Genomic DNA, 15,968 nt, shown 5'->3' with positions numbered 1-15,968 from the left:
ACTAATTAATTAACTCAATTGTGGGTAGATTGATTAATTCTAAACAAACACGAGATCGCAGCAAGCAAATGAGCTCTGGAGTGCCGATGCATCTGGGAGTGCTGCTGCAGAAGACATTTTGATTATCTGCAGACACATGTAGTTGCAAATCTTTTAATTAGCACAAACAGATAGCGGGAGTGAGTCGGTTGTGCAACTATCCTGCTCGTTACTCGTAATCATAATTTGGTCATTTTTTATTTATTTATTTTTTTAAGTATGAGGGTGAGACTGTGGCTCTGAGGCAGCAACCGGGAGGCTCAATTATTCGAAAGTTTTTTTTCGCGCTCGCGCGTGCGCACGTGCGTGTTGACAAAACGGGTCTCGACGCGGAGAGTATAACGCAAAAAAAAAAAAAAAAAAAAGAAGAGAGAGAGAGATAATCAAATTATGATCGAAAGAAAACAGATGGTCACATAAATCATCCATTCACATGTTGGACTGTTGCCTCTGTTGCAGAACAATGAATCACTGCCTATCAAAGCTAGAATCAAAACACAAGGGCTGAGGTGAATACCAAAATATTTTATAAATATATATATATATTATGACATTATTATTACATCCCAACTCATATCATAAGGTGGGCACATTCAGCCTCAAGTTTTTGAGATTTTCTATTTTTTTTTTAAAAAAAGTCCAAATTTTGGAACTGAATCATGTCTAAGGAATAAAATAATAAATAAGAAGCATCTTTAATACAAAGGTTAGTCAAATGTTGGCTGTCAGATACATGAAACAGGTTTTCATTATGCATTACATTCACGTGACCTTTTTGTTTACTTGTGTTCACGTCATCCTTAAATTTCTGATGATATTTGATTAAAAGCGTTTGTTTTTTCTTCTTCTTTTCCTTTTTTTTTTTTTTTTCCAGCATTGACGCACGCGTTCGCCTTCATTATCCACGAAAATCCTGGACTCCTGAACTAGATTTAAAAGGGGAGCAGTCAGTCAAAGCCTCCTTTCTCGGTGTGCTGTCAGCATCTGCACATGCAGAAAAGCCTAATCAGAGAGATACCACTAAAGTGCATGTAATACTTTAGAGATTTAATGCAGTTTTTAATTGGATAGAGGCCCATTATTTTTCAATACAGAAGGGGCACTGAGGCACATAAAGCTCTTGAATATTTTTGCAAATCGTGTTCAACAGCATAATGATTAACCATGGCACTAAATTTGCCTCACAAAATGAAAAGCAAACTTCATGCAAGGCGTAATTTAATTGTTTCCCTTCACATTTTCTGCCTCCCATTGTTGGAAGCTTAACATTTTTAGAGTCTGCTTAACAGCTGCCTTGTGATGCTTGAGCTGCAACAATGTGACTGACAAATGTTTTGAAGTAGCTGCAGACTTCCCAGTGTCTTCGTAGGCGACGTGTCAGGGAATCTTACATCACTCTATGTCACATTTGAAGCCTTATTACATGGATATTTTTATTAATTCGAGGATGCAAATTACCACTAAACACATCATTTGGCTGGTGCCAAAAACAATACTTGTCAGTATTGTTTCTGATTTTTAATTTTTTTTTTTTTTTTTGTCAGCCTAACTCCTTCAGTTGCTGTCGAAACCACATATAATATTACATCAACATCTAAGGGGATGGATTAAAAAAAAATACGCAAAACTGTCACTGCCTCCGTACCAGCCTTAATGTGAATGTAAAAACATACCTCCCTGTTGGATGAATTAAAAACGCGCCCTAGACGAGCATTATTTTTTCTGCGCCAACGCATCACACAAATGTGTCGAGCATTTCTTAGAGTACAATACAACATTTTGAGCAGTCAGAACTGCAGGTTACAGCACATCCATTTCAACCTGAGGAGAACACTGCCATCTGGGCTGCAATTAGTGGTAGTGCAGCGCTGGGACGTCTGCCGGTGTGCATGAATATTCAGAGTCAGATTCCGGTTTATTGGTCATGAATGTGCGTGCATCAATGAATCTTGTGGATTTGTAAATGATAATAAACTGTCTATTTCAATTGCTGTGATAATGCACAAGAAGTAGCAATAAAAACCTACATTTGTAGAAACTATAATTAAGCATTCAATAGGAAAATTTCTGTGTAATGCATCATGCAAAACCCCTATATATAGAGCTGTGGGTGAGTGTTTAATGCACACCATTAGAAAGAAAAGTGATTTAACAATTGTAAAAAAAAAAGAAAAAAAGATAATTGAAGTGCTTATGTATGTTTCCATATTTATGAGGACTGTTCATTTCTGTTGAATTAATAATTGCTCAGCAATGTTATTCTTCAAGAACTCCAGTTATACCTTGACGCGTCTACTATTGATGGAATAAGTTGCCTGGTCTATTTTAGGTGTGCGCTGACGGCCCTTTTTAAAACCAGCACGGTGACTGGTGTGTACTGTAAATAAAAGATGGGGATGGCCAACGCGGAAGTGGGTTAAAGTGAAATGCTGCGGACTGCCACAAGGTGCTGGATGCAAAAATCTCATTAGTCCCTGGCTTAAAGCTGACAACTTCTCTGTCGGATTCACCCTCCACTCCTCTTTAGGTCCTCCATCTCAACCGAAACCAGACAGTCAGCCGGGCCTCTTTTACATATGGTCGATGGTAAGGCAGTAGCATCTTCAACATCTTTACCGATCTAGTCCTGCAAAATTTCAATAAATGACGGGAATCTGAAAGCATCTGTCACGGCAAATGTTCCTCAATTAGGTTCATGTTTGAAGCCAGGTTGTTTTGCCAGATCAGTGAGCGTCCACATACCTTCACAGCCTACACACATACTGTGTATTCAGCCCTTTATTTAACTTTGACTGACTTTATGCCAAACTGCAGTTACTTCAACCTGATATAGTCTGTACATATTTTTAGCACTCTTGATGTTTTTGCTGTTTTTTTGTCATACTTTACACCTAACTAAGTATATCTGCACCTATAGCGTTAGGCCATCTAACTTATCTGCCCTGATTTCATGTTACATTGCGGACTTAACCTGCGAGAGAGGTCAAAAAATGCTTTCTGCTGCCTATTTAGAAATAAGCAAATTTGACAAAAAAGATAAAAATGATACTGCATATGATAGGAGGAAATTAGAAACATTTCAAAAACCTTCCTCTCTGGTTTACCAAAAGCGAAATCTCTAAAAACATTTACAGAAATTACAACTGACAGCTGTGTGATCCCGCTTTCTCCCTTTCCCAGATCTGTCATGCTCTTAACACACAGTTGCTGAGCTGCAGTTTGATGTGTGAATCTGAGCACAAACACTGTAAACAAACCTCTCGCTGCCTGCGCAGGGAGCACTGATAATCTGCCGGAGCATTATCTTATGTCGCTTTTTGTACATGCCATGCCCTTCTAATGCCAGACTTTTACCATGTCAACACTCGGAGCCCCGCTCGCCGAATTTCCGATTCAGTCAAAGGGAAAGTGACATCTGTGTTGTAGCGCTGGCGGAGGAAATAAAATGATAACAACAGCCTTGCTCTAAATCCAGCAGAATGGCAACTTTCCTCATTCAGCAACACAGAGACTTTTGAGGAGATGCCATTGCTGCCTCATTGGTTTTTTTCACTCCCTCTGATTACTCCTCTCATCTTATGTAAATCCTCTTAAGTCACATGTTATTGTTTATTGCAACTGTGAAGGTTAGGTGTTCCTAAGCCCTGTGCGTGCGCTTATCTCACCAGCGCATGCATCTTTGTCTCTCCAATGTGTCTTGTTTTCGTAATACACTAATGGATGAGAAAAGTTGTCTGGACTGATGCGGAGCAGACAACCAATCCACTGCAGTAAAATATTAATCTCTCCCAGTGGCTAACAACTCTTCATGAAAGAGAGGCAGTTGCATGCTCCAGGGATATCACAGCATTATCACAAGCATACGGTGGTGTCTGGATTTTATTTTTTTTTTTCGGGGGGGGGGGCACTGAATATAAACAATTCATGAACACACAATCACCTTTTTGGTGGTTGAGGACACATTCTCCCATGTTGGAGCCAAAGATCCTGGAATGTGTTTTCCAGCAGATATTTTAAATTTGTTGTTGATATTATTTTAATTTTACAGTCACAGTCCCACTACTGTTGTTTATGGCTATTTTTCTTCTGCTCCCACAAATAAAATGTTTGTTGTGACTGAGGCCAGTAGACTAGTACATGGCAAAGCTTAAGGCAACGTGTCCACTTTTCCACTAACTCTATTTTAGCCGACATGCTGGATAAACATCACGGTCTTTTTATGGAAAAGTACTTCCAGCAGAGAACGATTTAACAACTGTTTAAAAAAAAAAAGGATCTTTTGAGATTTTATAATGTTTAGAATGCGGATACCCACAGTTCCTCATTTTGTAGTCCATGACTGTTGCAAGACCATTTTTCCATTGGTATAAAGTGTCAGAGTGGAGACGGATGTCTGTGCTGTGTATGCAGCACACTAAACTGTTTATTCCTTGTAGGAAATTACACTGAATGTGCAGTTGCGTGAATGGAATCAAAGACTAACAAAAGCCCACTTAATCTTCCTTCAATTATACACCAATCAAAGCATAACATTATGACCACTGGCCGGAGAAGTACCACCCACTTGGACCAGACCGGGCGCCTCCACCCAATAGCAATGACTCTTTTTGATTGCAGCAGCCATCCCCAGAGGGATGCAGCCTGGCACAGGCACACACACACAAAAAAAAAAATAAATAAAAATGCCCCTCCACTCAACCTCTGCAAAGACCCTCTGCAGACATAACAGGACACCCTTAGAAGGCCCATGTCCATTCTCTGATGAGTCACAACTGTTTTGGAGGCACAAGGGAGACTTACACAATATCTGCCTGATATCACTTCTGTTTTTTTTGTTCCACTTTCAGCTTAGATTCAGAACGCTCTTGAATTCATGTGAATCGTGATCCATGTGAGATACTGAATTTTCATTTCAACTCCCTGCTTGACGGCCTATGGCTGACAAAGGTGCAGCCGAACTTCCAAACAAGCCTTAACATGACCATTGAACGATTCTAGGGCCTCACGGTTTCCCAGAGATGGCTCATCTGGATGAAATATTTATTAGACAGTTTTGAAGGAGTCTTTAAGGTGTTTGTGGGGCCGCAGTAAATCACTGACCTGTTCAGGCACATGTCACTGCTTTTCTCAACAAACTTATGCGAGTGTGGATGAGCAGTGTGTGAAAGTGTGTTTCACGATCTAATAGTGGATTAAAGTTTGTTTTTATACTGATAAGGAACATCTACAATAAGTCTTCTACGAGAAGGAGCAAGGTCTGTAGATGCAACGCTGCCTCGTGTTAGAGATGACTACCAGTGATACATATTTAGGATACTGGTTTTCCCACAGTGTTGATCATGTCAAGCTTCTTTAGCCTCATTTCCTTCGGTTTATTGTCAATTCAAATGCAGAAACAGCTGAACTAACAGTGCCATGAATTACATTATGATACATCTATCAAATGACCTTGCGTGCTGACCAAGAGTTTGAACGTTTATCACTTTATAAATGGGAATGAAAGGGAATGATCATGTTGACACCAACACTCCAAAGCTTTTTTTAGTTTTAGTTATTTATTTATATTTTTTGTAAAGTAAAGTAAATGAGTAAATGGCCAAAATTTAGTGCATCTGTATAGCGTGGATACTTCTGTGTTCCTAGTAACAAACTCCATTTTGGAGGTTTAAAAAATGACATATGTTTCAAATTTTCCTGATGTTCCACGTGACTGCTCTGGGGAATCAGTGTTCAAGACAACATTTAAGAGTCACTGAATTTATAACTTCCACGACCTTCTTGGGAGGGAGTGTGGTCGCTCTCAATGATTCTCAGAAACAGAAGTGGGAGTACCCTACAGGCCTAAAGAAAAAAAAAAGGGGGAAAAAAAAGGAAAACAAGGGCGGGCGAGAAAGTGAAAGCGCTACTCTGAACTGCAGGGATCCCTGCTACATTTCTGTGAATATCCATATCTCAGATGAACTTTGGAGCTTACCCACGCGCCTCTGCAGAGACCCAGGACCGAATCCACACACACGGGCGAGTGTCAAAGCGCAGGGTTCAGCTGACTTGTCACCAACTGTCTCCTTTCTTCACTCTACGCACTCGGAGCTGCGCGCAGCAGGAATGGCGGAGCCTAATGGGATCCTGATAAAAGGGGGGAAAGTTGTTAACGAGGACTGCTCCGTGATCAGCGACGTCTTTATTGAAAATGGGAAAATAGTTGAAGTCGGGCTGAACCTTCAGGTCCCGGCTGGAGTGCGGGTCATCGATGCCACCGATAAACTGGTGATTCCGGGCGGCATCGATACGCACACACACATGGAGCTGGCGTTCATGGGCACCAAAGCCGTGGATGACTTCTACATCGGAACCAAGGTCCTGAAGCATATTTACTCTATAGCTTGTTACCACTGCACTGATTGATCGGTCACGTTAGATATAGGGTGACCCGGAAGGTTAAAATATCACGTTTCACATTAAGACGCTGGAAATGAACTATTAGGCTCATCGGCATCGTGCCATTGTTTATATTGTTTATGACTTACACGTTTACCAAAGTTTTTTTTTTTTTTAATTATTTTACCAATAGAAGATCTTCTTGAATAATCAAAGTTGGTACACAATTAAAGAATATTAAAGGATTTCGGAAGATGTCGTTTGTGGTGATCTTAAACTGGACACCAAAGGGCGTCTGTTAAATGGCCTAGCGTGACTGAAATATTAGAAACATGTGTCGATAAAATATATTAGTTATTGATATATGCAGCGCGGAGAAAGGGTGGAATGCTTAACTGGATCAGAGAAAGTTCTCCCCAAATTGTGTACTCTAGTGGTTGGTTAACTTCCAACTGTTACAACTGCTCCATTTTGACCAGAAGAGTATTTTGAACTGATGTGAGGAATGAACCCAGCTTGGGTGTTTGTCAGTTCTTCTGGTGTAATGTTTTACACACCTTGCTCTTTTCAGTCCAGCAGTCTGAGGCTGCTACACAAGTAAGTCATGATGAATCAGAGTCCGCTCAAATAGAAGCAGCTTTTTACAAGTGAACGGTAAAATAGCTCAGAGAGTGATCAGCTGAATGTATCAGTCACAGCACTGACAAACACAACAACAGCTCATTGTGAACCATTACCTTATATAACAGAGGTCAGTGTCCATGGCTGCTTAACTAGTCTGAACTCACTCATATAGATTCTGTAACGCTCATGTTACTGACCACTGTTATTTGCTTTACAGTGGAGAAATCAATGGCTAAATCGATCCAGCTGGTACAGGTATAGGTGCCTCAGGTTACTGCAGTTCGTGATGCATCATTCAGAGGCATGAAAAAAGTTTAGCTCCCGTCTGTTCCCATTCATCTGCTATTTTGCCTTTGACATTGCTTCACCTAGTTGTGTTTTAATCCAGTACGAGCATGCAGCAAATGCGGCCTGCTCATTCATGTCATGCATTTTAATGAGCCTCTACAGGCAACAAGTAGGAAACAGTTGCAAAGCATTTTTACTCCCTAGCGTGCAAGTTAATCTTTCACTGAAATCCATGTGGCAATGTGTGTGTTTCACCAGGCTGCTCTGGCAGGAGGGACCACAATGATCCTGGACTTTGTCATCCCCCAAAAAAACAAGTCTCTCCTGGAGGCCTACGACTGCTGGCGCAAGACAGCAGACCCCAAAGTTTGCTGCGACTACTCGCTGCACGTCGCCGTCACCTGGTGGAGTGACAAGGTGAACAAGTGGATAACTGCAGCTGGTTTGGACTTTGGAAGTCCAGCTGAACTGTAGTCAGTGACACGCCCTCTTAAGCTACTTTAGCATGCATCTCTTCAAACTAAATCTGTTTTTTAGGTCAAGAAAGAGATGGAGACGCTGGCCAAAGAGAAAGGAGTGAATTCCTTCAAGATGTTCATGGCCTATAAAGATGTGTTCATGCTGCAGGATGCCGAGTTATATGCCGCCTTCGCCCAATGTAAAGAGATTGGTGCCATAGCACAGGTGCATGCTGAGAATGGAGATCTGATTGCAGAGGTAAGTATGAGCAAACAGAATTATAGGTTGTTACGAGTGAATAATGTGACAACAGACCATCACCATGAACCTTCCCCAGTAGAGTCCTTGCAATTTTTTTGTATTAAAACAGTAAAATAAAGAATGTTATTGAAGAAAATGTTATTGAAGCAAAATATCAAAAACTCAAACCTGACAAATTCATGAAAAAAAAAAAAAAAAGAATATCTTTCTGTAGTATTTCCCCTTAAGAATTTAACTAGTAAATCTATAGGGTCCACATTGATCCACAGTTGCCAACTCTGGACAAAATTTGTGCCACAACAATACAAGTTTTGCTTTCTACTTTTGTCCTTAATCAATAAAGGTTTGGTAAGGGCAAGAAAGGTCAGCGCAGTAACGTGTGTGTGTAAACACACCACGCCCGGGAAGTAATGGTGAGTTAATATTTCACACTGATGGCAGCAAAGCCTGTGCCAAAGTTCCAAAGTTTGTGCTCGAAGAAGAAGAGACACTGGGGCAGTAAAGTGAAGGAAGGTTCAGTAGTTTTCAGTAACAGCAATGCAGAGTTTTCTTTTTTTTTTTGATGAATGAATGGATGCGCCAAATAAAGCGGCTCCACTGACACAGTGTATTATGATAAGAGCAAATGAGTCCATTGCCACTTATTTTTAACATTAATTAATTAACATAGTATACAATATGTCTACTGTGAAAAAGACATATTATTTGTCACTGTGTTCAATTTCCATTATATATTTTAAGTGTTATACCAATAAACTGCCACTAGGGGGTAGCAAATGCTAGAAAAGCAATTGTTAAATGTCTAGCCAGCATCAAAGTGAGGCACCACTTCTGCTTGTTCATCACTATTTATTTTTTTCAAGTGTGAAAAAGCTTCATGTGTGCATTGTGTTGTAATTAATGCAAACAGAACCGTTACCTGTCCTTCTCTGGTAAAGACAGACATTATACTGCGTTAACCTCACATCTCCTTTAACCTTTATCCTGCCCTGGTGCTCTGTCCCTGCTGGCTCTCAACAGGGGGCTAAGAAGATGCTGTCCATGGGCATCACGGGGCCCGAGGGCCACGAACTGTGTCGGCCAGAGGAGGTAGAGGCCGAGGCCACCCAGCGAGCCATCACCATCGCCCACGCTGTCAACTGCCCGCTCTATGTGGTCCATGTCATGAGTAAATCTGCTGGCAAGGTGGTGTCTAATGCACGAAGAGATGGTGAGCGTAGGCTGCTGCCCCCTGCTGTTTAAAAGGGGCAAAGTTGACAGATGATGGCCTTGAATGGCCTTTTAAGCACTGCAGCCAATAACACTGTTCAAAACTGCTCCTGATATTTATATTATTTCCTTCTCTTGCTCAAAGCAACCAGTTCGTCAGAGTTTCCGCATGATTTTTCTTCTAGTTGGGGTGGAAAGCCACCGAGAAACTGATTTTCAGCTAATGAAACATCACATTAAATGATGCAGCTACTGAAATAAAAATTTTTATTTTTTGTGTTTTCCTTTCTCAACAGGCCGGGTGGTGTTCGGCGAGCCAATTGCAGCCGGACTGGGGACTGATGGAACTCACTACTGGAACAAAGAGTGGGCCCACGCTGCTGCCTTTGTCATGGGGCCTCCCCTCAGACCTGATCCCAGCACCCCTGGGTATCTCATGGACCTACTGGCCAAGTGGGTGGAATTGAAAATAACATTTTTGTTTAGAGTGCTATGTGTAATTTGTTCTGAACCTATTGGCGTTTGGAGCCACTCCAGCTAAAAAGAGAGATGGGAAATGGGAAGGGAAAAGTCGCTTCAGCGAAAAAAAGTCTAATAAACTGTACTGTGCTGTACACCAGTGACTAAATAAATGTGATTGTTGTCCTCATTTCATTTCAGCATTTTCTTTGTTATTTTCTTTGTGCTTCGCAGCGATGATCTAAGTGTGACGGGAACGGACAACTGCACCTTCTCCGTGTGTCAGAAGGCTCTGGGCAAAGACGACTTCACCAAGATCCCCAACGGAGTGAACGGCGTGGAGGACAGGATGTCGGTCATCTGGGAGAAAGGAGTGGTATGCCTTTATGACAAGCAGTACTTCATTCGACACTGATCAAGACTGCAGCATTGGTCTGAAGTGCTCTCTCGGTAGACGCGACCTCCTCCTATTATCTGCGTAATCCTTCTGTTTGCGGCGACGTATCAGTTCAATGAGCTGGAGAAAATATAGATAAAAGTGACACAACAACCACAGCTACATTTGCGCCTTGAAGGTTTTACTGTGATGCATAGTCATTGCTGATTACTCATCGTTTTATTTATCTATAAATATGGGCCACTTTGCTTTAATCGCGTTGTTAATATTTGTCATGACTTTGAGCCCTGTTACACAATCCCTATTGGACCATGTGCACATCTGAATTAACATGGTGGAGCTAAAGTATGTCATGGTAATAATGTATGTAGTCTTTTAAATAATAATAATAATAATAATAATTACTACTCTCATATTTATTTAGGAATACAAGTTTCCAATTTTTTGCAATACAATCAGAAAAGGCAGTAAACTCTTGAAGCTGCAGATTGCTACAGAGTGCAGACGCTGCATTTTCTTGTGGGGGAGTGTATCAGCCCGGCTGCCTCAAGGCCCATGGAGAGATTTACTACGCGCAACAGTTCTTCCAAATCGCACATTAGATGATATTTTGGCAGAAATGAGTTGCCTGCTGCACCGTTAAGCACTGACCCTTTGTCTGCTAATTCTGTATATTGTTGTCATCCGCTGTGGCCCAACTTAAAGCGGGCGGCTTGTGCGTTTTTCCTCCCCTCAGCACAGCGGCAAAATGGACGAGAATCGATTTGTGGCTGTCACCAGCAGCAACGCAGCAAAAATCTTCAACTTCTACCCACAGAAGGGCCGTATCGCCAGGAACTCGGATGCTGATGTGGTTATATGGGACCCAAAGATGACAAGGTGAGGACCCGGACTACGGCCATTCAGCAGTAAAAGAAAGTCCTCAGATAGTGTGTGTGTGTTCGTATGTGTGTGTGTGTGACACGTCTTTGTGAAAAGTCAGACACTCTCACATCCATATCAGAAGCCTCAACTGCAGATGCCGAAACAGTGGGCAAACATGAAAGCCTGTCTTGCGGGTGTCAAAAACTTGGTTGAATAAGATAAGGCTTTGGAGTTTAGCAGTAAGGCATGAGGGCTGATCTTCTCATGCTGTGCCACCTCAACGCCAAAGCTGATTGCGTCTGTTCTCCATCCAAAACACACGGTGTGTCATCACTTATCTACAACTGCAAATTTAAGCGTGGCGTAATTTCCATATGAATCTAACCCATTTCATGGTAAATAAAAATAAGTAAATAAATAATTGCTAAAATTAAAAATGAATTCTGCTCTATGTTTAGTCCTCAAGGATTCTAACATGCTTGCATAAGCCAGATGCGCACGGCATCAGTGGGACGATGCTGATGGTGCACGGCGAGGATCTTAAACATGACGAATGTTCCACGTGGGAGATAAACCCATTTCCATAGTGCAGAACACACGGCGTCGGTTCTATTTTCAGAAGCTGTCTCGGAATATAGAAATGTCTCGTGTAATTTAGGTTTCTTTCCTGCGTTCGTTTCCTTTTTATTCTCCGGAAGTCTCAGCCATGGAGCCACGGAGGACGGTGTGCCAGCTCTGGGGGGCGCAGGCACAAATGCAGACGCAGAGGACGGTTTGCATTGAAGCAGCTTGTGTACTGTAGCGCATTCAGACTTATATAATCCAGAGTGAACACTGCACCGCTCTGTTTGCTGTAGGATCTGGGCCGAGCCCCTCAGGGAGGTCACTAACTGCTGACGTGAATTGGAGAAGAGCACATTACACCCCGGCGTAATTTGCTGTAAATGAATTCACTGGTAGCACGGAAAAAAAAGCTTAAGTGTCAGACCAGATCCCTTCCCAATTATTATTCTATGCGTATGTATATTATACAGTAATTTGTCATCTCAGACCTGTCATCCCTGGACATCACCTGTTTGTTCCACCGCCTCTCCACTGTATGGCGCCTTTACCATGTGCGCATGTCGTAACGCCTTTCGAACATGAGGGCGCCTCGTGTTTCGCTGCTGCAGCCGTGAATTCATCTGTAAAGCAGCGTAATTAATTGCCCCCCGAGCGCAAGCGCCACTTCACAGCATCCACGACCAGGGGCCACAAACAGTTGCATAACCAGAAGCGCCGAGGATGCTCACTCAATCGCCTTGTTTTCCTGTAATTGGGCTACTTGAATAATGAGGACACATCCTGTTTTTGTCGGCGTCTGACTTTTACCAATCAACAGGAAGCGTGTGCATGAATGGCGAAAAGGAGAGGGCTCCAGAAAAAAAAAAAAAAACTTAGGAAAAAATAGGAAGAAACAGATTTGACGCATTTCAGGGAACTGGTTGAGTCAGACCTATTTCTCTGTTCCATGCTGAACCTTTCGCTCGGATATCTTTTATTTGCCAGGCGTCATCAGACACGTTATTAATTATTCAAAACATTTCCCAGAAAGCCCTTCAACCACCCTGATGAGAACACACTCGAAATCGTATTAAGATACTAACACTGCTGTTTCAGTAAGGAGAGATCGTTTGGATGTAAATAGCAGTAGTATTTTATTGGGTAGGTGGAACCTACCAGGTGCTGGCGGTGGAGGAATATGAAAAGAACAACTTTCTTACACTTCCAGACACACCTACCCACCCGCTTTCAGTCCTCGCATTAAACGTCCTCTTCTCAGTCCTTTCCCCGGACGCCGCACTAGATTTTGTTGTGCATTTTAAAACGGTACGAAAGCAGTCACAAATGAAGCCACTCTATCCACAGATGCATAAACCATAGGATCCGTCGTCTTTGTTTTGGGGAAAACTTGAAAGGCGCCCCCCCCCACCTTTTTCTTCATCACAACGGATTCATATTCATCATCTAGCGTGCGCACACTGAGTGTTATTTCAGGGCTGGCTGTGCTGCAGTGTTGTGTGACAACGCTCACGCCTCCGTCTTTGGGAATATGCCACAACAATGTGATACGTGGCACAAAAACCGTTGAAGTGCCTTTTTTTATTGACTGAAAGAAGCTTAGGTTAGTGCTTAGTAAGCCTTTCAGAAAAGAGAGCATCGCACGAGCAAACATCGTAAATAATACATTATATTGCTCATTGCAGCACAGTGAGAGGGCTGCAGTGACTCAGTGCCGCGTACGAGGGACATCTCGGCCTGATTCGATCTGTTTCAGGAGAGAATGCATTAAGGTTTTACAATATGTATTCTTTCGGTTTAAAAAAAGAAGTGGTAGTCATTTCGTCACCTGTCACGTTTTATGCACGCGACTAAGTGGTTTAGTTCTGCCAGAGCTTTTTATAGCTGCTTCCAAACCTGCAGTTGCCTCTCTGTGTGACTTGGCAGGAGGATATCAGCCAAGACCCACCACCAGGCTGTGGACTACAACATCTTTGAGGGCATGGAGTGCCACGGCGTCCCTGTCGTGACCATCTCCAGAGGCAAAGTGGTCTACGAGGATGGGCTGCTGAAGGTGTCACCGGGGCAGGGCAGGTTCATCCACAGGAAGCCCTTCTCTGAGTTTGTTTACAAGAGAATCAAGCAACGAGAGCAGGTCAGAATTACATCACATCGCTGATAAAGTATCTGTGGGATGATCCACAGAGGCCCCCTCCCCTCAGCTCATAGGCTAGGCTGCCTGGTTCTTCTTCCAGATGTTAAACTATGCTAACCAGTTGCCGGCTGCAGCGTGATGTGTAGCTATCATAGAACAAGTGATACCAGTTTACGAGACTAAGCCAGATGAGGGCACTTCCCAAAATGTTCAACTAATTGATTAACGAGAAAACAAGGGGTGCGTGATTAGTCCTTGTTCATAAATTTGCTTTTTAAATTCCATATGTAGACACAGAAAGACTGTGCATTTTATTTAGTATATTTCATCCAAAGAAACCAGATTACGACAGTTGACTTAACCTTTCTCTTTGCTTTCTATTTTGCCTGCAGGTGGGAAAACCTACAGCTGTGATCAGAGAGCCCTATAAAGGCAAAGTCATTTCTGTGTGAACAACCGACTGAGAACATGAAAGGCAGTTTGAATCTCCAGGTGTATCTCTCCAGTACAATTAAGATGCTACCGAAGACGAAACAAGCAAATGTTTTTCTCACGGATATGCCTCATCTTAGCAGTTTATCCATCAGTTATAATATATTTCTGCAAGTAATAGAATCACTTAAATCGCTATTTGCAGTCGTACCGGCGGTTGGGGATGGTGGTTGCCTAATCAACTCCAAGGTCAACGTTCTGCTGGAAGACAACATTGTGTTATTTTTTCCGGCGGCGTCAGGTTTCCAGGTCAACTCTGTTCAGTGTAAAGTTCAGCGGAACCACTGAAAATTGCATATGTCTAACGCAGTGACTCCCTGGAAGGAATGAAAATGGGCTTTATGCATGATTCAGTGGTTAAAAATGTGAAGGAAAAATGATCTTTATTGTATACTGTGCCTTTTGTGCAATACAAAAAAAGCGTGAAGCCTGATTCTTCTTTTTTCAAAGCATTTTTTTTACCCCCGTTTTCTTAAAACCTTGTTGCCATTGGTAACAAGCTCTGTTTTTTTTCTCACCCAAAAGCATCCTTCCCTTTGATGAAAGATTCATTAAAGTACACTGACATGCATGAAAGTATTAAGATTTACTTGGCTGACCCAGCCCGACACTGTGTTTGCATATTCAGCAGGATCTCACATTATCACACAGTGTGCCTCGTTCCCGTCTATGCCCATGTATGGACTACGTTTATCCCTTCCTGTGTTATAAAAAAAAAAAAAAAAAAAAAAAAAAGGTCTGCGGCTGTCGCTGAGCATCATGTGGTGCCTTCCCATTGGGCTGGCGTGCTGACTTGGTATTGTGCCACAGGGCCGGTGGAGACATAGTGTGAGCTTATCAGGTTGCCACACGGGTCAGTGGCATCGTGTCAGTCACAGAAGGCCTACTCTGGCGGTGCGATAGTGGGGGGGGGCTGGTGGCATATGGAACTGTAAAATTGTAACCGGGCATCTGAATATGGGCCATTAATTATACATCCCTGCATAACTAGAATCCGCACAAGCAAATAACAGTTGCACTGATTTGTTTGCATTAAGTGTAATTTAAATGGAAATAGATGGATATAGATATTTTTAACTGCATCAAACAGAATGCTCTGTTGTGTGCTGACATTCTTGTTAGTGTGACATTACCAATCATGCGCACATGCCAACTAACCCTATAGTATGAATGCAGATATTAAATATACACAGAGCGTAACATTATATAGGTCTCCCTCGTGGCTTCTGGGGGTGTCCTGGGGTGTATGGCAACCGATTGTTGTTAGTGGAGGTCCTATGGGTTGAGGGGAGGGGCCTCTGTGGATCAGGGTTATTTCAGTGCATCCCACAGATACTTGATCAGTTTGGGATCTAGTGAATTTGGAGCCCACTTCAACACCTTGTGCTGTTTTTCATATTTTTTGAGTTGGCCCTAAATCATTTCCGTGTGTGTGCCTGTGTGAGAGATGGCTGCTGCCATCAAGGAGTGGGGGTGCAGTAACGTACACACAAATGAGGGGTCCAAAAGTTTCCCAGCAGAACATTGTTTTGTCTGAATATGGTCAACGTTATTTACTTAATCATGTTTTGGCTGATCCGTGTACATTTTAAATGATCTGCACTTATTATGTAGTTGTTTTCTACCTTAACATTTACAGTGTCGCTCATTTATCCATTCACACACACACACAAACACAGCAATCCTGGAAGCTGCCATGCAAGGTGCAGAGCAACCTCTGGCTCAGTGCTTGCCTAGGGGCACATACAGGTATAAGAAAATGATGAACAAGGCACGCAGGGTGCAGAAATGATCATTGCATTC

The 15,968-nt window shown here is 42.4% G+C and overlaps 1 protein-coding gene and 1 long non-coding RNA gene across 2 annotated transcripts; one reads left to right on the top strand and one right to left on the bottom strand.

The window, feature by feature from the left end:
- Positions 1–718: 718 nt before the first annotated feature.
- Positions 719–6,137, bottom strand: LOC125016809. The gene is made up of 2 exons (XR_007113765.1): positions 6,014–6,137; positions 719–1,023 (listed from the first exon to the last, which is right to left on the bottom strand). It is a non-coding gene; the product is annotated as an uncharacterized LOC125016809 (long non-coding RNA).
- Positions 5,916–14,598, top strand: dpys (dihydropyrimidinase). The gene is made up of 9 exons (XM_047599538.1): positions 5,916–6,396; positions 7,588–7,746; positions 7,867–8,046; positions 9,070–9,259; positions 9,555–9,711; positions 9,952–10,093; positions 10,851–10,993; positions 13,466–13,673; positions 14,066–14,598. The coding sequence occupies exons 1-9, from the start codon at positions 6,145–6,147 to the stop codon at positions 14,123–14,125; spliced, it is 1,491 nt and encodes a 496-aa protein (XP_047455494.1). The 5' UTR covers positions 5,916–6,144; the 3' UTR covers positions 14,126–14,598.
- Positions 14,599–15,968: the final 1,370 nt, after the last annotated feature.

Source organism: Mugil cephalus, chromosome 11 (genome assembly GCF_022458985.1).
Source record: "Mugil cephalus isolate CIBA_MC_2020 chromosome 11, CIBA_Mcephalus_1.1, whole genome shotgun sequence".
In the NCBI taxonomy this organism is placed as follows: domain Eukaryota; kingdom Metazoa; phylum Chordata; class Actinopteri; order Mugiliformes; family Mugilidae; genus Mugil; species Mugil cephalus.
Note: the sequence above shows the minus strand (reverse complement) of the source record. Positions and strands in the feature narration are given on the sequence as shown.